This window comes from Elephas maximus, chromosome 4 (genome assembly GCF_024166365.1).
Source record: "Elephas maximus indicus isolate mEleMax1 chromosome 4, mEleMax1 primary haplotype, whole genome shotgun sequence".
Classification (NCBI taxonomy): domain Eukaryota; kingdom Metazoa; phylum Chordata; class Mammalia; order Proboscidea; family Elephantidae; genus Elephas; species Elephas maximus.
This window is the reverse complement of record NC_064822.1, coordinates 187,184,765-187,208,613: the sequence shown is the minus strand read 5'-3', so window position 1 is coordinate 187,208,613 and position 23,849 is coordinate 187,184,765. Positions and strand designations below refer to the sequence as shown.

Sequence of the window (23,849 nt, the reverse complement as noted above, 5' to 3'; positions counted from 1 at the left end):
CCACACAGGACTCAGGCCATGCTTGTGATTATGGGATTTATTAGGAAGTAACAGGTTAAAATTCAGGCTCAGGAACATTCAATGGTAACAGTTTCTCCATCAAGACAGCCTCTTCCCAGCCATGCTTGCAGGCACACCTCTCCCTGGCCCTAGGCCTCTGCTCAGAGGCACTCAGCTTTCTCTCCCTGTGGGCCGGAAAGCCCACTGCACTGTGTCCTGCTGCCAGCTCTCTCCTGTCAGGCCCCTCCTGCCACTGCTTCCCAGGTCGCTGTCTTTCTCAGTCTCCTGCTTCCAAGACCTTCTCAGCGTAGCAATCCTGGGTCCAGAGGACATACTGACTCCTGGCTGGTCTTCCTTGGTGGTAGTTAGATCTTCTCTCTCTCACCTCTGGGGTGGCTCATTTCAAGCCCAGTGGATGACAAAACTGAGCAATCGCTTTGGTGGGCCACACTTACCATATCTGCACAGTTCCACCCAATCATTCGAGTGGGAGTTACAAGACCATGACTAAAAAGGCCACACGGAAGTGATCCATCACACCACAGCTGGTATTTGAAATTCTGGTGACATAGCTTCCAGCTTCACAGCAACACACAAGCCACCATAGTGCAGCAGACTGACAGGCGAGTGGTAGCCATCGTGTATGTACACAGTGTTTCGCCAATCCACTCATCTGTTGAAGCGCATCAGGGCTTTTCCCCACCTTTTGGCTGTTGTGAATAATCCTGCAATGAACGTTAGTGTACAGGCATTTGAGCCCCTGCTTTCTAGTCTTTTTGCTGTATATCTAGGAGTAGAATTGCTGAGTCATATGGTAATTCTACGCTTAACTTTTTGAGGAGTGCCAAACTATTTCCCACAGCGACTGCGCCATTCTACATTCCCACCAGCAGTGGGTGAGGGTGTTTCCAGTGTTTTCACACCCTCACCAACACCTGTTATTTTCCATTTTTAAAAAAAGCCATCCTAGTGGATGTGAAGGAGTATCTCATGTGGTTTTGATTTGCATTTCCCTAATGGCTAATGATGTTGAACATCTTTTCTTGTGCTTATTGTTCATTTGTGTATCTTCTTTGGAGAAATGTGTATTCAAGTGCTTTGCCCATTTTTTGATTGAGCTTGTCTTTTTGCTGTGGAGTTATCTGAATTCTTCATATGTTGCTGCTGTTAAAGCCATATCAGCTGTATGATTTCCAAATACTTTCTTTTTTTTATTTTTTATTTTTTATTTATTTATTTATTTATTTATTTATTTTTTTTACCAAATACTTTCTTGATAGTATCTTTTGAAGCACGAAAGCTTATTTTGATGAAGTTCAGTTTATCTTTTTTTTTTTTCCTCTTGTTGCTCAAGCTTGTTGGTATCATATCTAAGAATTCATATCCAAGTACGAGGTCCTAAAGGTTTACTCCTGTTTTTGTCTTAAGAGTTTTATGGTAAGTGTGGCCCACCAAAGGGATTGATCAGTTTTGTCATGTTTGTTTTTGTTTGTTGCTTTTAAAGATAATGCCACAGAGAGTGATGCCATCTAAAGGTACTCCACTGGTCTCAGCCCGTCTGGAGCAAGGGAGAATGAAGAAAACTAAAGACACAAAGGAAAGATTAGTCCAGATGGCTAATGGACCCCAAGTACTACATCCTCCACCAGACTGGGTCCAGCACTACTAGGTGGTGCCTAGCTACCACTACTGATGGTCCCGGACGAAGGTGGAGAAAAATGTAGAGCAAAATTCTAACTCACAAAAAAAAAAGACATCAGACTTACTGGTCTGACAGAGGCTAGAGAAACCGTGAGACTATGGCCCCCGGACACCCTTATTAGCTCAGTAATGAAGTCGCTCCTGAGGTTCACCCTTTAGCCAAAGATTAGACGGGCCCATAAAATAAAACGAGACTCAGTGGGACCCAGCCCAGGGGCAAGGATGAGAAGGCAGGAGGGGACAGGAAAGCTGGTGATAGGGAACCCAAGGTCAAGAGGGGGGAGTGTTGACATGTTGTGGGGTTGGCAGCCAGTGTCCCAAAACAATATGAGTACTAATTGTTTAATGAGAAGCCAGTTCTGTAAACCTTCATCTAAAGTACAGTAAAAATAAAAGAAGGGGAAAAGCAAAATAAAAAATAAAAAAATGCCACAGTGAACACCTACATGTGGCTCTCTTGGGTGAGTTATCTGTGGAATCAATTTTTAGAAGAAATAGTTGGGTCAAAGGATAAGCGTTTTTCTTTTGTTAAATATATGATGCATTCAGAAGGCAGATACCAGCATGTGAGTACAGCTCTAAGGACAATCATGACGTAAATAGGTGTGCACGGGCTGTTTTTTAGTAACATATCTTATAAATACTTAAGGGTTTAATTTTTAAAACTAGTAGCGCAGATGTAAATATCTGAGTTAATGTGCAGCTTATTAATGACGCCAGTTCCTTCCCCTCCAAAGTCCTTGGGTGCCGTTCTCCCTGGCTCCGCTGTAGGCAGGTGGGTCTAACGCCGTGAGGGATGCTGGCACAGGCCCTACTGGGTGCTGGCATGGGCCCAGCTCTCCCCCAGGGCCTTTCCTGCTGCCCTCCCTCTGCTCCCTTTCCCGTGCCCACTCCCCATTGTCCTAGGTCCTCAGAGGGCCTGACCATTCTGCCTAAACAAGCCCCTCCCTCAAAAACAAAAACACCAAACCCGCTGCTGTTGAGCTGATTCCAACTCATAGTGACCCTGTAGGACAGAGTAGAACTGCCCCTGTAGGGTTTTCAAGGCTGTAATCTTTATGGAAGCAGACTGCCACGTCTTTCTCACAAGGAGTGTCTGGTGGATTCAAACCGCTGACCTTCCCGTTAGCAGCCGAGCTTTTAACCACTGTGCCACCAGGGTTCTTTTACACTATTACAGTACCTGCCTGACTGCATTCTACCCTTTTCAGGCTTTCTGCTGCCTCTACTTTCCTGGCTTATCAGTCTGTCCTACTAGGATGTTAGTCCCAGGCAGCAGGGACCATGCCTGCTTTGTTCACTGCTCCATCTGCAGGGCGTAGAAGAATGTCTGGGACATCGGAGGTACTCAGATAATTGTAAAACAAATGGCTACATGTGTCCCTTGCCTCAGGTGCGACCCTCCCTTGCCCCAGCCGAAACAGTGCTTTGGAACAAATGATAGTCGTTTCTCAGTCAAGGGAGGATTTCCCATCTCAGATAATGAAGAAAAAACAAACCATAAATGCAGTCAGCTCGTTGCTTGCTCCACCTCTGGCCTCTTCCCCTCCTTCCGAGGCACAAGGCTTGCACAGCAGCATGTGACCGCCACAGGGCTAGCCGTGGGTGTGCTGGGGGCCCGCAGTAGCGGGGACACCTTCCTTCTGCTTCCTTCTGCACTGCCTTCTGTGGTAGAGAGGACAGAAGAGGGCTTTCTGCTGAGGCTGACCTCAGGAGAGATGAGCAACAGGGTACTTTTTACCTGGAACTTTCTTACTTTGTAATAACAGGCTTTTTGCCTAAAGACCAAATCTCTTTTCTTTTTGGAATAAATTAAGGGCATTTAAGGGGGAGCTAGGTATACTTTTTGTTTACCTGATTCCTATTATCAGCCCTGGAGAGGAGGAAGGAGGTTGGGCTGACCTCCAGCCGGGCCAAGGGCACCCTTGGCCACCTCCGTTAACCTCTGAGACACTGAGCACTGTTTAAGGAACGGCTCTAACTCCCCAGCGCTCCGTACGGCAGGCAGCAGCAGAAGTCATTGGGATTCAGAGACCTGTGACCGCTTCCCCGATCTCCTCATTCCTGGATTCCCAATTCCTGAACAGTGCCTCTTAGAACTAAGTGTTTATGCCGGAAACATCTATTGAGGGCTGACTGCCAACCACACCAGGCCCAGTGAGAGAGAAGGGGGACCTGGAGGGTGTCTGCCAGTCGTGCTTTCCCACTACGCGGAGCATTTGCCTGGACGGTTTATTGTTCAGAGTTCCCAGAATTTGTTAAGCATTATATTTGAGATTGTAATTCAGCTTATTTAGTAAGAAATAGTCATTTGCTGTGTGCTTCTTGTTGGGTGTCATCAAGTTGATTCTGACTCATGGAGACCCCATGTGACAGAGTAGAGCTGCCCCTCGGGTTTCCTAGGGCTGTGATACTAAGGGGAGCAGGTCTCCAAGTCTTTCTCTTGCCGAGCCACTGAGTGGGTTTAGCCTCCAACCTTGTAATTAGCGGTGGAGTGTTTAACCATTTTGCCACCAGGGCTCCCTGCTGTGTGCTAGACAGTATGAAATAGAGGTAGATTCTGTCCCTGTCCTGGAAAGAGCAGTCATGACTCATTTGTCTATCACTTTGCACTTTCCCCAAGTTCTTTCACATTTCTTGTCACCCTTGAGCCTCTTAATATACCCCTGGAGGAAAGGCAGCCTGCTGGAGGAGGCCAGGGGGTCTCGGAGGCCTGAGTGCAGAGGCGGAGCTGGGACTCGTTCTACACTTGGCATCACGCTGTCTTCCCAGGAACGGCACCTTCCAGATGAGAAGCACCCAACTATTAAACACACATTTTATGTCTTTTTGGCATCGTAAATATGTTTCAAGAGCGCTTGTACCACTGGGCGTTAGAGAACAGCTTGTCCCCTAGCTCGTAGGCTTGGGAGGCGGGAGGGTTTGCCCCAGACCCTGGGCAAAGGAATGAAGCAAGACCAGGAAATGCACCTGACCTGATCCACTTCTCCTGAAGGAACGAACTGGTCTTCAGGTTCTCTTGTTGCCCTCAGAGGGTGACTCTGTTTCCTGATCCGTTTTAATGGTTAGGGATGTTTTTGCATAAAAACAACTTCTGAGGAATGTCCCTGACAGGCCCAGGGCCTTTGGGAATGTTTAGAGATCAGTATTAACAGGAGAGCCTGGAGGGCCAAGCCTGCTTTCTGAGGGAGCAGGCTCCCCATCATGGAGGGTTCCCAGGGGCTGGGACTGACCTGCACTTGAATGTGCTGTTTGTTGATGGAGCCGGAGCGTGAAGCCAGATGGTCCGAATTGAGTCCCAACCTAGCATTTACTAGCTGTGTGATTTGAATTGATTGCATCTCGGTTTTCTTCCTGTAAGATGGGAATAATAACACATCTTTCGCAGGGTTGTTTAGAAGCAGAAAGAATGTCTAAGGCTCACTAGACCACTCGGTGGTGCCAGGAGGTGCTCTGGACATGATGGCTGCTTTGATATCGGTTTATTCCACTCCTGGGAAATTCTTACACTGGGTTCTCCGTGGAGCAACAGAGCCACATCTGGGTGAAGCAGACCTGCCTCCTATGATGTAAACAGAGCAAACTTCAGCCAGGGGAGCCTCCTTTGGGGGCAACATTCAGTCATCAGATATTTATTGAATACCTACTGGGGCAATAGGAAACCCTGATGGCGTTCGTAGCGGTTAAGAGCTACAGCTCTTAACCAAAAGGTCCGCAGTTCGAATCCACCAGGCGCTCCTTGGAAACCCTATGAGGCAGTTCTACTCTGTCCTGTAGGGTTGTTATGAGTTGGAATCTACTCGACAGCGACAGGTTTTTGACTAGGGCCTGTTAGGCAGCTCTTCTGTTTCTTTCCTTGGTGGTCCTGGTGTCCCTGCGGGGTTGAGCCTGGCTGCTTTGGAGTGTGGTCTGCCTGTTGTGTCCTGGTTTGCTGCTGGTCCCTGCTCAGAAGGTCGCAGCACCCAGATGTGAGTCTATACGTGAGAAGAGAGCACGGAGTTTGTCTGGGCACTCAGGACCTTGGTTCAGGAGGCTCAGTTTCTCTTAGCATATGGGCTATGTCCTGTGTCCCTCCCTTACCTTAGCATTATCTTTCTGAGCTCTAGGCACCCTGGTCACACATGCCCACCCCCTACCCCACTTTAAGGAGGGAAAAGAGTGATATGTTGTCTTTGGGGGCTGGAGCTTGGGATAACCCTTCCTGTCCTTTCTTTCTTGCCAGACTTTCTTCTCTGAGTTCTGTATAAGGAACACGGGTTACTTTTGTTTAAGTTACAAATATATAAAAGAAAAGAATGCCTCACTTGATTGGAACATTAAAACCCCTTAACAGTGGATATTGCCATTTCTCTTGTCTTGTTTAGATATATAGGGCAGACGTTCTCAGATTTTATTTCGATTCTCACCAAGCATTTATTACTAATTTCCCTTTATTTACAGCCTTAAGAGGGCAAAGAGTATTTCTTCTGTTTGCTTCTGACAAATTTTAACATTTGGGCCTTTCCTGATTTTACCATTATTCTAGCCCAGTTTGTTTTTCAGTTTTATTCAAGAGAAATTGAGGTCTAGCCCATGAGTTCTGTATATTCCCAACCGTGGCTCAGTTCTTGAAACTTAAACATTTATTGAACGAATAAATGAGGCTCACCAAGAGCACCTGATAACGGCAGGTCTTCCCCTCTCCCATTTCAAGCTGACACAGGCCCCTTGTGTTGTGTAGGCACATGGTACTTCCCAGGCTTCCCCTCCACTCCCCTCGTGACCATCTTGGAGCCTGGGCGTAGCTGGTGTGACTCGAGGGCACATGGGCCCAGGAATAGCAGTAGCAGTGGGTTGTTGTCCTGTGTCAAGCCAGTGGTACGAGTCGTGTGCTGGCTGTGAAAGAACGAACTTAGCTGTTGACCATGGAGGGCATTTCTGGTGTGAGCCCCGAGGGCTGAGGGCTGGCCAGGGTCAGGTGAGACTTCCGTGGCCTCTCTGGCCCGCCTTTGACCACCTTACAGCTTGGAAGCCCTTCTAGTGCATTCTTGTACAGAGCCCCTAAGTCAGATGGCATCTGCCTCCAAGTCCCTTTCCAGCTTTGCCCGTGTCCTGTGGAGGAAAGAACGCATCTTGATATTATCATAAAACTCATTGCCGTCCAGTTGATTCCGACTTACAGCAACCCTATGAGACACAGTAGAACTGCCCTGTAGAGTTTCAGCTCCGACTCGTAGGAACCCAATAGGACAGAGTAGAACTGCCCTGTAGAGTTTCAGTTCCGACTCTTAGGAACCCTATAGTATATAGGACTGCCCCATAGAATTTCAGCTCCGACTCATAGCAAACCTATAGGACAGAGTAGAACTGCCCCGTAGAGTTTCAGCTCCGACTCGTAGGAACCCTATAGTATATAGGACTGCCCCATAGAATTTCAGCTCTGACTCATAGCAACCCTATAGTGTAGGACTGCCCCAGGAGGTTTCCCAGGCTGTAAGTCTGCCTGGAAGGAGAGTGCCACATCTTTCTCCTACAGAGGGACTTGTGGGCTCGAACCGCCAACTTATCATTTAGCAACTGAGCCCTTTAACCACTGCGCCACCAGGGCTCCTCACTTTACTCATAACAACTATAAATTGCTAATTATTGGCACCAGGAGTCAAAACCAGGTCCTGCCTGGTCCGAATTGCAGGACCTGATTTTGACTCCTGGTGCCATTGTTTACTAGCTATGTGACCTTCAAGCAAGTTTACTTCTATGACCTTCTGCAAAAAAGGAAACAAAAATATCTGCCTCGTGGGACTGTTATTAAAAATAAATGAGATTGTGGTGTGCAGCTAAAATTGTGCTTAGAGGAAATTTTTAGCTTTAAATGCATACTTTACAAAGGAAGAAAGCCTTTTGCATAGACCATGCCCTTGGCAGAAGGCCTTGTCCCCATCTTCATGTGACTTGTTCCTCTTATCATTCAGATTTCAGCTTAAATGTCACTTCTCTGAGAGACTGTACCTGAGGAAGTCAAAAGGCACTTTCCAGCCCAGCTGGCAAGTTTAATTCTCTAAATTCTGTTCAACACTTGGAAATTTTTCAAATGCACTTATTAGCTTTTTATCTGACCCTTCCCCTGCCCTGGAGTCCTTGGGCAGTACAGACGGTTAGCGTGCTCTGCTGGGCTGCTAATCAAAAGGTCGGAGGTTTGACATTCCCGAAGCCAACTCCTCAGACAGGAATTGGACTGGACTATAAGACCGAAAATGATATTGGTGAGGATTGAGCTACTTCAGTAGACACATGAGACTCTGTGGGCAGCTCCTGTCCGGAGGGGAGATGAGAAGGCAGAGGGGGCCAGGAGCTGGCCGAATGGACGCGGGGAGTACAGGGTGGAGGGAAGGAGTGAGCTGTTTCATTGTAGGGAGAGCAGTCAGGAGTACATAGCAACGTGTATGTAAGTTTTTATATGAGAGACTGACTTGATTTGTAAACTTTCACTTAAAGCACACAAAAAAAAGCCTGAACATTAACAACTAAGCTTTTATCTCAAGAAGTTAGAAAAAGAACAGCAAATTGAAGCCGAGGAAGGAAGTAATAGAGGAGAAATCAAGGAAACAAAAAACATTCAATAGAAAAGATAAATAAAGCCAAAAGTTTGTTCTTGGAAAAGATTAAAAATTAATAAACCTCTGATGAGACCGAACAAAAGAAAAGGCATACACACAAAAATCAGTCAGGAATGGAAAAATCCCTTAAACAAAACAAAACAAAACCCTTGCCGTCGAGTCGATTCCAACTCATAGCCACCCTATAGGACGCAGTAGAACTGCTCCATAGGGATTCCAAGAAGTGGCTGGTGGATTCAAACTGCCGACCTTGTGGTTAGCAGCCGAGCTCTTAACCACTGTGCCACCAGGGCTCCACAGATCCTTTCATCTTTGAAAAGATCGTACAAGATAGTATGAACAATCTTATGCCAATGAAGTTGGGAAAAAAAAGAACCGGATTGCCTAGGAAAACACAGCTTACAAAACCAGTACACAGGAAGTGGAAAATACGTGAATATCTTTTAAGGTACTGGAATCTGTAATTTAAATTGCTTAAAGGAAACACCAGGTTTGGATGACATCACTGACAAATTCAGCCAAACATTTATGAAAAAATAAAGCCAATCTTACACATACGTCTATTTCTGATAAAAGCTCTTAATAGAATTGGAGTAGACAGGAACTCTCCTTAACTTGGAAAGTAGTGTTTTAAAGAATCCTATAGTGTGCCTGAACCCTGCTGGCATAGTGGTCAAGTGCTGCAACTGCTAACCAAAGGGTCAGTAGTTCGGATCCACCAGGTGCTCCTTGGAAACTCTATGGGGCAGTTCTACTCTGTCCTGTAGGGTTGCTATGAGTCGGAATCGACTCAATGGCACTGGGTTTGGTATAGTGTGCCTGCTTGGCAGCCATATACTAAAAATCCTGTAGCAATACCATACTTAATGGTGAAATGTTGAAAGCCTTATCTTTGAGATCAAGAAGGGTCTCTATTATCGCCTCTTTTCTATATTTTACTGGAAGTTCTCTGCAGTGCAGTGAAGCAAGAAACAAAAGACGTAGGACTTGGAAAGGAAGCAATAAAGCTGTCATTGTTTGAATATGATATGAATGTGTATATAGGAAATTCGGACTAATCAGGTAAATTATTAGCAATCATAGGTGCAAGGTTGCTGGCCACATGGTCGGTATTCAAAAATCAATTGCTCTGTATATTAGCACTACACAGTTAAAATGAAATTTTTAAAAAGATACCATTTCTAATATCAAAAATATTAAATACCAAGTAACTGTAACAAAAGTATGCAGGAAGTCTGCATAAGACTACAAATCTCTACTGAGCGAGGGCCTGAATAATTGGAGGGATAATCCATGGATTAGGAGACTCAATATTGCAAAGATCACTCAGTTCTTGCAGAGTAATCTGGAGATTCAGTCAAATCCTAATCAAAACTTCAGCAGGGCTGGTTGGTTGATAGAACTTAAGCAGATTTTAAGATGTGTATGGAAGTGCATATGGAAAAAGAGGAAGACCCTCGAGGAGATGGATTGACACAGTGGCTGCAACAGTGGGCTCAAGCATCATGATCGTGAGGGTGGTGCAGGACCGGGCAGTGTTTTGTTCTGTTGTGCACAGAATCACTGTGAGTCGGAACTGACTCAAAGGCACCTAACAACAACAACATGGAAGTGCAAAGGGCCAAGGACAGCCAGTGCGCTCTTGAAGAAGAAAAAAGTGGGCAGACCTCCTTTACTGTTGTTGTTGTTAGGTGCCGTCTGTTCCGACTCATAGCAACCCTATGCACAACAGAACGAAACACTGCCTGGTCTTGCGCCATCCTTACAATCGTTGTTATGCTTGAGCCCATTGTTGCAGCCACTGTGTCAGTCCACCTCGTTGAGGGTCTTCCTCTTTTCTGCTGACCCTGTACTCTGCCAAGCATGATGCCCTTCTCTAGGGACTGATCCCTCCTGACATGTCCAGAGTATGTAAGACGCAGTCTCGCCATCCTTGCTTCTAAGGAGCATTCTGGTTGTACTTCTTCTAAGACGGATTTGTCCGTTCCTCTGGCAGTCCATGGTATATTCAATATTCTTTGCCAACACCACAATCCAAAGGGAACAATTCTTCCGTCTTCCTTAGAGACGATGGAAAAGCTCAGTATCATCAGGTAGAACAAGGCCAGGGGCCGACTGTGGAACAGACCATCAATTGCTCATATGCAAGTTCAAGCTGAAACTGAAGAAAATCAGAGCAAGTCCACGAGAGCCCAAATATGACCTTGATTATATCCCACCTGAATTTAGAGACCATCTGAAGAATAGATTTGACGCATTGAACACTGGTGACCGGAGACCAGATGAGTTGTGAAATGACATCAAGGATATCATAGGTGAAGAAAGCAAAAGGTCATTAAAAAGACAGGAAAGAAAGAAGAGACCAAGATGGATGTCAGAGGAGACTCTGAAACTTGCTCTCAAACGTTGAGCAGCTAAAGCAAAAGGAAGAATTGATGAAGTAAAAGAACTGAACAGAAGATTTCAAAAGGCGGCTCGAGAAGACAGAGTATTATACTGACATGTACAAACAGCTGGAAAAGGAAAACCAAAAGGGAAGAACACACTCGGTGTTTCTCAAGCTGAAAGAACTGAAGAAAAAATTCAAGCCTGTAGTTGCAATAGTGAAGGATTCTGTGGGGAAAAATATTAAACGACGCAGGAAGCATCAAAAGAAGATGGAAGGAATACACAGAGTCATTATACCAAAAAGAATTAGTCGATATTCAACCATTTCAAGAGGTGGCATATGATCAGGAACCGATGGTACTGAAGGAAGAAGTCCAAGCTGCTCTGAAGGCATTGGCGAAAAACAAGGCTCCAGGAATTGATGGAACATCAACTGAGATGTTTCAACAAGCAGATGCGGCGCTGGAGGTGCTCACTCGTCTATGCCAAGAAATACGGAAGACAGCTTCCTGGCCAATTGACTGGAAGAGATCCATATTTATGCCTATTCCCAAGAAAGGTGATCCAACCGAATGTGGAAATTATAGAACAATATCGTTAATATCAGACGCAAGCAAAATTTTGCTAAAGATCGTTCAAAAGCAGCTGCAGCAGTATATCAACAGGGAACTGCCAGAAATTCAGGCCGGTTTCAGAAGAAGACGTGTTCCTTTACTAGATCCCAAGAATTCTTAGAAAGTTCTCGTCATTAAGACAGGGTAGTATTGTCACAAGGACAGACAGAGGACAGAATGGAGAGCCTAGAGAGCCACGCACACACGGACAAAGGTAGCACTGCGGGATGGTGAGGGGAAGAAGCCAAACGGTGCTGGAACAATTGGACAGTCATGTGGAAAACAATGAAACTTGTATGTCACATCATACACGAAAATTATTTCTGGGTATTAAAAAAAAAAAATTCAAAGATAATAAAGGTGAATGAATATCTTTATCGCCTTGGCATAGAGAAAGACTTCTTAAAGAGGACATGAAAAGCACTAGCTACAACAGAAAATGTTGGTGCAGCTTATCGCCACCCCATGGATGTCCGTGAGGACAGGACAGTGTACTCGTGAAGGCACAACAGCATATGTTTAATTTTTCACCTTTTACGTTCTAGAAGATTTCAGTTCATCACTGAGGTGGTTATGGTCAGTGGCTAAGAGCAGGACTCAGGTGTCAGCCTACTTGTATTCAGATCTCAATTCTACCTCTTACTTGGGCAGGCTCCTTTCTGTGCCTTGGTTTCCCCTGCTTTAACAAGGAGCATGATGACAATAGCCACCTCATAGGATTGTTGTTAGCATTAAATGAAGCGCATATACGGGAAGCACTTAGCACAACACCTGGTGCAGTTGATGACTGGCCTCACCATCGCTGAGCACAGCGGGGTTTGGGGCTGTGTCCTAAGTGGTGGGTGGAAGCCTCAGCAAAAGTGCTTCTTCCAGTAGCAACACTAATGGGAAAACAAAAACACAAAATCCACGCCCGCTGACATTTCTTGGTACCTTTGGGTGGTTTGCTGGATGGTGATTTTAAGAGTAATGGCTACCACATTTAGAGTGTTGCACGTATGCCAAGTGACTTTCATTCAACTCTGATCTTAATAACACAGTCAGATCTGCACCGGGTCACAAGGATGGCGCAGGACTGGGCAGCCCTTCGTTCCTTTGTGCGTGGGGTTGCCATGCATTGAAGGCTGGCTTGACAGCAACTAACAACAGCAATCCTCAGAACAGTCCTGTGGGGCAAGTATTGTCACGCTGTGTTACAGGTGGGCTGAGACCGGAGAGAGGTGGTGCTGTTCCCTGCGTACTGGTGGTGTTCGAAGCCATGGGAGTGAGCGGCATCATTGCTGGGAGATTTGGAAAGAACTTCAAGAATGGACCTTAGGGCATGCTTTTGGTAGGGAGAAAGAAGGGTTAGCTGGAGGCGGGGGAGGAGAGCCAGGGGTGGCCAGTGTCGCAGAGGTTGGGGCAGGGAGCTTTGGGAAGGGTGGGGTGGTGGACAGGGGCCCTCTGCAGAGCTCTAGGAGGAGGGACAGGAAAGCAGGGGCCTTGTGAGTTGCCCTTTGAGGACTCAGCTTGGGTGGCTGAGGCCTGCGCTCAGGCCCCCAGGGGTTAAGCTTGCTCTGTGAATGCCAGAGATGCAATCTCAGGTCGACAGTGGTTGGACATTAATTGCTTTTTTTCTGGGGTACAGACCCTTGCCCCCCTCGACAAGTTGCCATCAAGTCAGTTCTGACTCTGGCAACCCCATGGGTATCAGAGTTGAACTGTGCTCTGTAGGATTTTAAATGGCTGGTTATTTGGAAGTAGATCGCCAGGCCTCTCTTCTGAGGTGCCTCTGGTGGACTAGAACCTCCAACCTTTTGGTCAGCAATTGAGCGCATTACCCTTTTGCACCAGGGCCTCCTCTTGTCCCCTTGTTGTTGTTGTTAGGTGTCATCGAGTTGGTTCGGACTCATAGCGACCCTGTGTACAACAGAATGAAACACTGCCCAGCCCTATACCATCCTCCCAATCGTTAGGCTTGAGCCCATTGTTGCAGCCATTGTGTCAATCCATCTCACTGAGGGTCGTCTTCTTTTTTGCTGACCCTCTACTCTGACAAGCATGATGTCCTTCCCCTGGGACCTGCCTCTCCTGATAATACGTCCAAAGTATGTGAGACAAAATCTTGCCATCCTCGCTTCTAAGGACTTTCCTGGTTGTACTTCTTCCAAGGCAGATTTGTTTGTTCTTAAGGCGGTTCAGGGTATGTTCAGTATTCCTCTCCAACACCGTAATTCAAAGGCATCGCTGCTTCTTCAGTCTTCCCTGTTCATTGTCCAGCTTTCACGTGGATGTGAAGCTATTGAAAACACCATGGCTTCAGTCAGGCACACCTTAGAGTCCGTGGAGTGACATCTTTGCTTTTTAATACTTTAAAGGGATCTTTTGCAGCAGATTTGCCCAATGCAGTGTGTCCTTTGATTTCTCCATTGCTGCTTCCATGGACGTTGATTGTGGATCCAAGTAAAATGAAATTCTCGACAACTTCAATATTTTCTCCATTTATCACGATGTTGCTTATTGGTCCGGTTGTGAGGATTTTTGTTTTCTTTATGTTGAGGTGCAGTCCATACCGAAGGCTGTGGTCTTTGATCTTCACTGGTAAGTGCTTCAAGTCCTCTTCACTTTCAGCAAGCAAGGTTGTATCATCTGCATATTGCAGGTTGTTAATGAACCTTTCTCCAAAGCTGATACCCTGTTCTTCTTGAGATATTCCGGGTTCTCGGATTATTGCCCAGCATACAGACTGAATATGTATGACGAAAGGATACAACCCGGACACACACCTTTTCTGACTTTAAACCATACAGTATCCCCTTGTTCTGTTTGAATAACTGCCTCTTGATCTAAGTACAGGTTCCTCATGAGCACAATTAAGCGTTCTGGAATTCTCATTCTTTGCAATGTTATTCGTAATTTGTTACGATCCCCTTATGTTCTCCCTTTGGCCTGCGTTCCATGTGACTGTCATGTGGAGCTGAATGAAGTCATGAGGACCCTTGGAACCAAGAATGTTGGCCCAGAACACTCCCATTGAGGCAAACTCTGCAACTCAGGGTCTGGGGGCCCTTATGTCATCTTCTTTAAACCGTCCTTGTAACCGGCGAAGTACAGCTGGGGGAACTAGGGCTCAGAGATATGCAGTGGTTTTCCCACACTCACATGACTGGTCAGTGGAGAACTGAAATTTGAACCTGAATTTGCAGATTCCAAAGCCTGTGCATTTCCCACATCCTTGGCACTCGTAAGCAGGTGCTTTTGTCTGTGTTACTTCATGAACTGCTGACTCTGGGCAGGAGATCTTCAGTTCCTCCCCTCACTAGCTATATTTGTTTGGGTTCTTAACGCCTTGCTTCAGTTTCTCCTCTAGGACTTTGGGTGTCTTTGCTGGGTTCCGACCTTTTAGAAGAGACTGCACAGTTCAGGGAGACACTGTGTAAGATCTACTTAGAGGGTTCAGAAGGCAAGAGCCATGAATTCTGGATTATTACAACTCAGAAGTGAAGTGACCGTCCAGAGCTTCCAGAAGCCATTTACGTTGGGTCTGAAACACCTTGTACACTTTTACAAAAGCAGGTTTGCCTGCCTAGTTTCGTTTTACTTAGGTCAGTAATGACAGTTGTATGTAATCTTAGAGAATGTTTATGTTGGGAGATGTGGAACAAGGACTGAAGGACTTGTGGGAGGGAGTTGGTTCAGCATTAAAACAACCTCTGAGCAGCTCTCATGAGAATAGGTAAGCCAACTGTGGTCAATAAATGTCGGCTGTGACCACACAAATGTCAGTGAGGTCCCCTTCGTCCTCACTGGACAGTCTTGATCTCAGGGATTTCACAGTTTCTGAGCACAGTGCTGTGGTGCAGTCCAGGTGTGTGGACTGAGGGGATGTGAGTAAGGAAGTCTTCCTCCACTCTGCCACTGTGTGACCTTGGGCAAGCCTCGTGTCCTTGTGGGCTTTCCCGGTTCCCCACGGCCAGCTAGAGCACGCTTCATTTCTGTGGCCTTCGAAGCTCCAGCGTTCCCTGCCTCTGTATGTGGCTTCCCAGTGACTGAGGCGCTTGCTCCTAAAAGTCAACTGCTGGGTTTCTTCAGTACCGACCCCACTGGCAACCTCTTCGCTAGGCTCCTGGGACACAGTAGGCTCTTTATAAGTCTTCTGATGCGGGACCGACCTGTGGTTCACGTGTTAGTGTCTAAACCACAACTGACGCCAGGCAGAAGTGAAGCCTCCTGCCTATGCCCTGCGAGTGTCAGGGTGCCTTCGGGGCAGTGCAGGGTGCTCTCTCCCTGTACCGTCCTGGAAACCTGGGCAGCCCAGCAGACGGTGTGGCCAGGCCAGGGCCCTGATATTCCCCGGGGAGCCTGGAGCAGAGCTACTCGGGGTAGAAGGCTTTCTGTTACTGCAGACCTGGGCTAGGGTAATTCTAGAAGGACTCTGGCTAACAACAGAGAATTCTTTAGAAAAAGAGTGCTGTGAGATATGGCGTGGCCCAGGGCCAGGCCAAAGGGGCTCGTGCAGCCTTTTTGACAGCCTCAGGGTTAGAATGACACATGGCCCCCTGTAATTCCGCAGCAGAGGTCCAGCCATCTGTCAGGTCCTCACTGACATTTGCCAGGAGAGCCTACTGTTAGGAGACCAGTACATGCGTTGGAACCACGCGACTCTGCCTGTTTCTGTCTTGAGTGTGCTTTGGAGTACCTGATCTGTTCTTGACTTTGCATTTACCATCTGTACAGTGGTGGGCTCACCTTTGGAAGTGGTGCAGTCCACCAGAGTAAAGCTCTTTAACTAGCAAGTAAAGCTTAGGTTACAGGCCATCTCACTTATTTAAATTTGAGATCATTTTGGAAAACGTCTTGGTGTAATGGAGAAAACATTACCTTAGCAAACAGGCATGGTGTCAAATGCTGGTCCCCTCCATTTATTACTTGGGTGACCACAGGCAAGTGACTCAACCTGTTTGAGTACCAGTTTGTTCAACTATAAAATAGAGATTAAACTAATAAGGGCGGGGGGAAGCATTGGCAAAAGGACTAAAGTTCTAATAATAATCTATATTTTTTGAACTCTTATGGTGGACCAAGTATTGCTCTAGCCCTCGTGTGTATCGCCTCATTTGGCCCTCTGGGAAGCTTCATTGTTCTCTCCACTTTGTACTTAAGGCGACTGTGGTAACTTGCCCCGGGAACGTGAGTCTTTCTAACCCCGAGGCTGTCAAAAAGGCTGCACAGGCCCCTTTTGCCCAGGCCCTGGCATGCACACCCCATCTCACAGTGCTTTTTCTGGGATTCAAGTCCAGGCAGCCTGACTCTACAACCTGTGTTCCTTACTATGGTTCACAGAGACTTGTTACGATATTGAATGTGATAACATATGGAAAAGTACCTAGAGCAAAGTCTTGCACCTTGTTGGCGCTCAGAAAGTGCTGGTCACCCTGTCCCACCCCCTCCTACCCTCTCTAGGTGCCAAAGCTGAGACTTTGCACTCCTGAATAGTTAAGAAAGTTCCAGATCTCAGGCTTTGTCGTCTGAACACAGGATGATGTAAAGAAGAGTGGAGTCGCCTTTTTACGAAGAAGTCAAAGGGTCCCATGTGGGTTGTGAACAGGTGATTCTATCAAAGTGATCTGTGGTGGGAGTCCATCAACTTATTCCCTCTTTCAGGAGGAACAATCACCCTTTAGCCTTTGCCTGGATTTTAGAACACTGGATCTGTTAGTCAGAGATGGTGCATGTTGCTTTTTTGTCTGTACTCTTTCTCTTTGAGCCTCGCACAGAAGGTGTTAGAATAAACTGGTCTGGCTTTGGGGCTTCTGGGTTTGGCGTAAGATGAGTGAGTCAAGACTGGGTAGACGGTGGCCAACACAGTGGAATGTGGTAGAAACTCTGGGGAGAGTGGAGTCAGTTGTCAAATGTGGGATTATTGTCACTCGATTCTTACCCCAGGTCCTAGCCCTGCTGCTGAGTAGGCCGGGCTGGAAAGGAGGGGCCGGAGAAGCAGGGACGCTGCCTGCTTTTGCATGTTGTCCTCATAGTGTCTCGCTTTCTTCAAGGGAGGAGGGTACTTAGTAAGGTAATCGTCCATTGATCTAAGAACACAAACTGTTCTTCAGAAAGTTATGTGAGCTTTTTGGTAAGATGTTGAAAAGCAAAGTTTACTTGTTAATATGAGACACACACATGCCAGTGCCCAGAGTTTATTGGAGTCTCTTGACTTTCTTCCACCAACGGGAAACATTCATACTCTTCTGTACCAAAGGCCATGATGGAAATGGGAAGTTGTCTGTAAGATGGAGACGGCTTGCTTATTGACCACGGGAATTTAAAAGTCACAGTTGTACCTGTTTCTCTTTTATAGATTTGTCTACAGTTTCTGAGCATCCGAAGTTGGCCTCTGAATCCCAGCATACCCTGGTGCTCCCTCAGCCTTTGAAGAAATGTCTGTCGCTTACGATGACTCCGTTGGAGTAGAAGTGTCCAGTGACAGCTTCTGGGAGGTAATACCACTCGCTTCTTGCTGTTGAATGCAGAGACCAGACAGGTGGTGCCGGGCACGCCTTTTTTGTTGCTACTCTTGCGGGGGAGGTAGGGATGAGGGTATGAGATGAACGTCCCCCGAAACTGGCAGACATTTGTGGTCAGACCTAGATGGCAGCAGAAAGAATGTGGACGTGTGTTTTTTTAACCCAGCTCAGTTGTGGCTTGGCTCTCAGTGAAGGTGGTGAACTTAACTTGCTTGAAAAAAGTCTGATACGTAAAGAGGTTGGGGGTGTTTATTAAAAATCTAGTCAAGTTTTCCATTCTCATTATCTTCTTTTTTATGTTTAGAAACGATGTGACTAAACATAATTGAGACACGGGGATTGCTGGGCACAGCTTTATTTGGGGGTTTTGAATAGAAACAGCCATAGTGTGACATTGTGGTGGGCCACACAGGCAAGTGGTCAGAGGGCTGGACAGACTGCCCTCAGCTTGCTGGAGCGTCTTCCTGCCAGTCCGTGCCTGAGAGGAACTCCCTTCCCAATTAGGTTATCTCGGCTTTTGGGAGTCACTCTTCTGAGTCCCACTTCCTTTTCCTGCTCACAGGTCAAAGGAGAGTCAGCTTTTGTTCCAGTGGTGAAAGCTCTGCCGTTATCCTGGCAATTGTCTGCTGAGTGCGTTTGAGAGACCTGGGGTCTCCCCCTGGTGGTGATGTCACCAGCTGTGTGACCTTGGACAAGTTGCTCGACTGGCCTGTGCCTCAGGGTCTTTGTCTATAAAGGGGGATAACGCTGCCTCCCAGGGAGATCCGGGGTGAAGTGAGGGCACAAGTATAATCCCCCAGTGGGGCCGACACTGGAGGCTTTTGTGGTAGAAGGTCAGGATGACGCTGTAGTGTTTGCTGGGGATGAGAATGAAATGGTTTTATAAACTTCAAATAGTTGGCTGTATGGTTTTGTTCTAAATCGCATACCTGTGACATCACAGTCTCAGAGAGACAGGTGGGGACCTGTGCCAATGTTTAAAAAGAGATGGGCAAGGGGCTTAAGGTTCCATCAATGCTTTTCCTTCCTGTACACTGGGGGAAAGGACTTTACTGGTTTTTAGCGAATAGTTCGTTGTATTAAGTGTCTATTTATTGTGCAGCTACTGTGTGCTAGTGCTGCGGTAGTTAAGAGCTACGACTGCCAACCAAAAGGTCAGCAGTTCGAGTCCACCAGCCACTCCTTGGAAACCCGATGGGGCAGTTGTACTCTGTCCTATAGGATCACTATTAGTTGGAATCGACATTGTGGCAACTGGTGTTTTGGTTTTACTGTGTGCCAGGCACTGAGGCTGCAGGGGGCAGAGCTTCTACAATTCCTTCTGGTTCAAACCCCTGCTAAGAATTTACATTTCTGACCAGTTCCCAGGCAATGCTGCTGCTGCTGGTTAGGGACCAATCGTAGAGCAATGGGTCTCAAAATTTATTCCATATGAGAATCGCCTGGTGATCTTGTCAAACTGGAGATTCTGATGCCATACGTCTGAGGTGGAAGTGCAGATTCTCAGCAGGGATAGAACAGGAATGAACCAGCTCTAAGCCTGGGTAGTGGGGACTGTGACCGGCCACGTCCCTGCCCTCATTCATAGAGCCAGTGTCTGCGAGAGCGAATGCCAACTGGAAAGCATGGTGGGTGGGTACGGGTCAGGCTTCCATTTCAGTGACCAGACTGGAGCATCTGGCCGGGGAAACTGTCACACAAGACAGTGGGAGTGACGGGAACAGCAGCAGTCATAGATGTGTCGCCAGAGCTGGGCGGCAGGTGCTCCCTGGTTCCGTTAGGGGCGTTCTCACAGCGTGGCAGGAGGGATGAAGCTTTCTGGGAACTGGCAGTTGTGAGAAGCAGTTTGGGGGTACCTCTGGGACAGTGCTGGGAGTCGGGCTGCTCTCTGCCCCAGCCCCAGGTACAGGTTACCAGAGCCCAGGTTGACAGGAAGGTGGGCCCAGCTTGTGATAATGTCAGCTAGCTATAGCTAGAGTCAAGGGGGCACTTTCTGCTTTGTAGTTGAGTGACACTGCCATCTGGTACTGAGGCACTGGTGCCGAGGAGATAAGCCCACAGGACATGTGCTCCTGAGTGACAGACCGCAAGAGGCAACAGGTGGCCTGGGTGCAAATCCTGCCATCGTCACTTGCCACCTGTGTGTGGCTTTGGGCAAGCTTTGCTTCAGTTTCCTAATCTGTATTGGGGGTGGTAATAGTACAAACATCACGCTGTTGTGAAGGTTCAGGGAGCTCATACATGGGCGTGGGGACAGGTCTCCAAGGGGTGCTCTCTGTTCCTCCTTGTGGGGAGATGGGGGTCGTCAGCATGCACACAACATACAGTCTGCTCCTGCAGGTGCGCTTGGCAGCGTCGTGATTATCAGCGCGTGGCAGCAGCTGCTCTGGAAAAATTGAGTAGCTAAATGTAGCGCCATTACACAAGTCCTCAACTGCTTGTTAAAAAAAAAAAAATTAGGTGAAAGCTGTCAGTACATGTCCATTAAGTCAAGTCACTTTAACAAGTCTAGTCATGCCCTCCTCTGAATTCTCCTCACTGTGTCAGTAGTTGAGAATACCTCCTTTGGTGTGAAGGAAGCTAAGACAAAGGGGTTGACTTTCTAGGCAGCAGGCTCTGCTCATCTTTGGTGTCCCTGACATTATCCTGTGGCTTTTTTTATCAGATCAAGGGGGCATCCTCCCAGGGATGCTCGCTGAATGGAGGAAGGACTGCTCAGGGGTCTCTTGGTGCTGCCAGCAGGCTCCTCCTTTGCCCATGGAAGGTAACTGCCCACTGGCAGACCCCACTGGGCCGCACAAATCTAAAGACAACCTGTGGTCTCGAGATGGAATGGTCTTTTGTGCCTCATTTTACTCCTTCTGTCCAGAAGATACTAACTGGAGTCGGTGGATCCGTAAGCTCACTCCACAGCTCTTTTCTGCCACTGGCTGTGTGCCCTGCCCTCTTGGGGCCCTTGGCGGTGACATTTAGAGGCGAGCTCTCCAGGGAAGTGCAGCGTGTGTACTCATCTCACTGGGTGCTGTAGGATCTGCTGGGCCCATGCAGGAGGAATGGAAGGCCCCTGGGGATGAGGCAGGAAGGGAGCCTTGGAGGGTGGGCGGGGCCAGCGTGTGAGTGAGCGTTAGTTCCCTGAGGGAGTGAGCACACCCTGTGCTGTGGGAGGAGATGTGACCCACTGGGGACGTAATGTGAAGTGTAAGTCTCTAGTGGGTGCTTGGGGGACACTTCCCGGGTTGCCCAACACTCTTGTAAAAGATTGAAAAAATAAGAGGAGGACGGGGTGGGGGCCCCATTCTCGCACTGAGGGGAGTATGACATAGCTGGGAGGAGAGAGGGCAGTGGCCCTCATGGAGCGTGGGCACCGTCAGGCCAGGCTGACTCTGGGAACATGGACATTCTGGCTGGAGTAACCGGAGAAGGCGTCATGGGGCAGGTAAAGCTTGAGCTGGCCTTGAGTCGGCTTGGGAGCAGGGAGAAGGGCGCAGTCCAGGCAGGAGCAGTCTGGAGGCTGGAATGAGCATGGTCCTGCAGAGGGCCACGAGGAACTTGGCCTCTTTGGAGGGAAGGGCCTCTTTTGGAATGAGGTGGAGGTCATGTGGGATTAGGTATTTTCAGACCAAGAGGCATCTGTCCCCCAGATGTGTCCCTTCCTTAGCCATTGATTCTGGCAAGTCTTCCTGGTTCGCTCCCGGAGCCCATGGACCCTCCCACTGCGTCCTCTGCTTCGGGCCTTGATTTGGGTCTTTTTTGTGGCTCTGGAGGGTGGTCTGCAGAGAGAGCTGGACTGTAGGCCACGGGCTTTTCCAGGTTCATCAGCGCTTCCTAGGGAAGGAAAGCCTGGCCTCTCTCTGCCCTTAGCAGACTCCAGAAACGTGATGGAACTGCTATGTCTGTCCCCAGCAGGACTGAGGGCCACTGCCCCATCTGTGGAAGGCTCCAGTGGGGCCCAGGCTGGGAGGCAAACGGTGCTGATTTCGGGAACTGGGCCGGACTCTGCCTCATTGAAGTTTCCAAGGCAGGCCTTCTGCTCAGCTGTTGTCGGGGTGTGTCAGCAGAGCCCATGTCTTGCTGGAGGAGCCCAGACTGGCTCTGACCTGCCCTGCACTCCTGTGGGCACAGAGAGCCTCAGCAGTGAAGCACACTCGCCGGTGAAGAGGACATAAATTGCCTGCAGTAAAGCGTTCGGGAATGTTAGCCCAGAGAGCAGGCGATGACCGTGCCCTGCGATATTCACGGCATCCTTCAGGGAAGGCCCTCAACCTGCAGGCACTTTCAGCTGCTGACACAGGCTGGTTCCTCTTGGGCTTGGCCACATCTGACCCCTCTCCCAGCCGTCAGAGACCTTCAGGGACTCCACGTCACATGAGAACATCTGAACACACATCCGTGATTTGTCTGAGACAGTGTACCCTTCCCATTCTTAGAGACCAGTTCTTCCTTTTTTTTTTTTTAATTGCGCTTTTTTTTAGGCGAAAGTTTACAGAGCAAATTAGTTTCTCATTAAACAGTTAATACACAAATTGTTTTGTGACATTGGTTGCCAACCCTGTGATGTGTCAACACTCTCGCCTTCTCCACCCCGGGATCCCTGTTTCCATTCATCCAGTTTTCCTGTCCCTTCCTGCCTTCTCATCTTTGCTGTTAGGCTGGTGTGTCCTTTAGTCTTGTATACATGCTTGCACTATAAAGCACGTTCCCCACACGTGTTATTGATGGCCCTATAGACCTGTCTAATCTTTGACTGAAGGTGAGCCTCAGGAGTGACTTCAGTAACTGACTTAAAAAGGTGTCCGCGGGCCGTACTCCCAGGGCTTTTCCATTCTCTCTCGGACCAGCAAGACTGGTTTTTTGTTTTTTTTTTTTTAGATTGATTCTATAGGTAACATTAGAAGATGCTGGTGCCCCATTGCATGTTTTCCACAAAGGCTGATTTGGCACCTGCCACAGTCCTGGCCCCCAGCCAAGTCCTGGGGTCCCAAGGTGGGCTTGCAGTCTCCCCTCCCAGAGCCCTATTGTTGTGGGGGAGGCAGGCCCTAAGCTTACAGCATAGCCGGGTGAGTGCCACGGGAGGGGTCAGAGGCGTGTAAAAATCCATATAAGGGGGCTGCGCTGTAGCAGGGGTCGCTCCGTGTGCTCTCTGCCTGTCCCCCGCGTCAGCCGCCCCCCACATACACAGAGCTGGGTGGACTTGCTGTGACTGCCTGCATGCAGGCAGCCCCGACCTAGTGCATCATCTGTGCCCCGCTGTGCTGAGATGGAGCTCCTGTGAGGCCAGGGTTGCACCTGAATTTTACCAAAGTGTCTAAATATAACCATTAATTCATTCTTTCAGCCAGAAACTGAGTATCTGCTGAACAATGAGCAAGGATGAGGGCATTAGCCTCCCTTGCCGTTTTCAACCTGTTCTCACAGGGCTGCCAGGCTGAGTGGGCTAGCGATCGGAGCAAGTCTGGGGCTTCATGCAGAGTCCTAAGACACGCCCTGCTCAGGAGACACTTTCCGCCAAATGTTCAGAATTAAAGTAAGTACACAGATAACCATGATACCAGGAGAAAATCATTCTCTCAGTAAATATGAAGAACACACACTACATTCCAGGCCGTATTCTAGGCCCCAAGGGTACAGCATGAATAAAACAAACAAGAGTGACCCACAAACGGTGCAGCTCAAATGCCATGGGGATGCAGAAGAGGCTCCCCTCCTGAGGGGGTGCACCACCGTGGGCTGCCAGCATGGGAGAGCAGTGGCTTTAGACCCTCTGCTATACCCCAGGCCTGTATGAGCGCACTGTAAGAGTGTATCGAGCTGCAGACACACAGCTGTGTACTCCTGGCCTGTGTACTTCTCTGTGGCCATGTGTGTGCATATGTCTGTGTACCTTGTACATGCAGCCAGACTCTGCCTCAAGCTTGCAGGCAGCCATAAGACTGCTAGGAATGAGGCACGTGCACCCATTGGTATCTACCACTGGTATCTATGGGTGCTATGGGTGCTACAGCCAGACACACTAGGCACTTAGACAATGTTGGCCAAGTGAAAGCCAT

At 48.1% G+C, this 23,849-nt stretch overlaps 1 protein-coding gene across 8 annotated transcripts in view; it reads left to right on the top strand.

Moving 5' to 3' along the window:
* PACSIN2 (protein kinase C and casein kinase substrate in neurons 2) overlaps positions 1-23,849 on the top strand; it is a 169,570-nt gene that overhangs the window by 99,597 nt on the left and 46,124 nt on the right. For all 8 annotated transcript variants that reach the window (XM_049884574.1, XM_049884573.1, XM_049884567.1 and 5 more), the window contains exon 2: positions 17,637-17,775. In XM_049884574.1, the coding sequence (XP_049740531.1) occupies positions 17,716-17,775 (60 nt within the window). In that variant the 5' untranslated portion in view covers positions 17,637-17,715. The remainder of the gene's footprint in view (positions 1-17,636; positions 17,776-23,849) is intronic.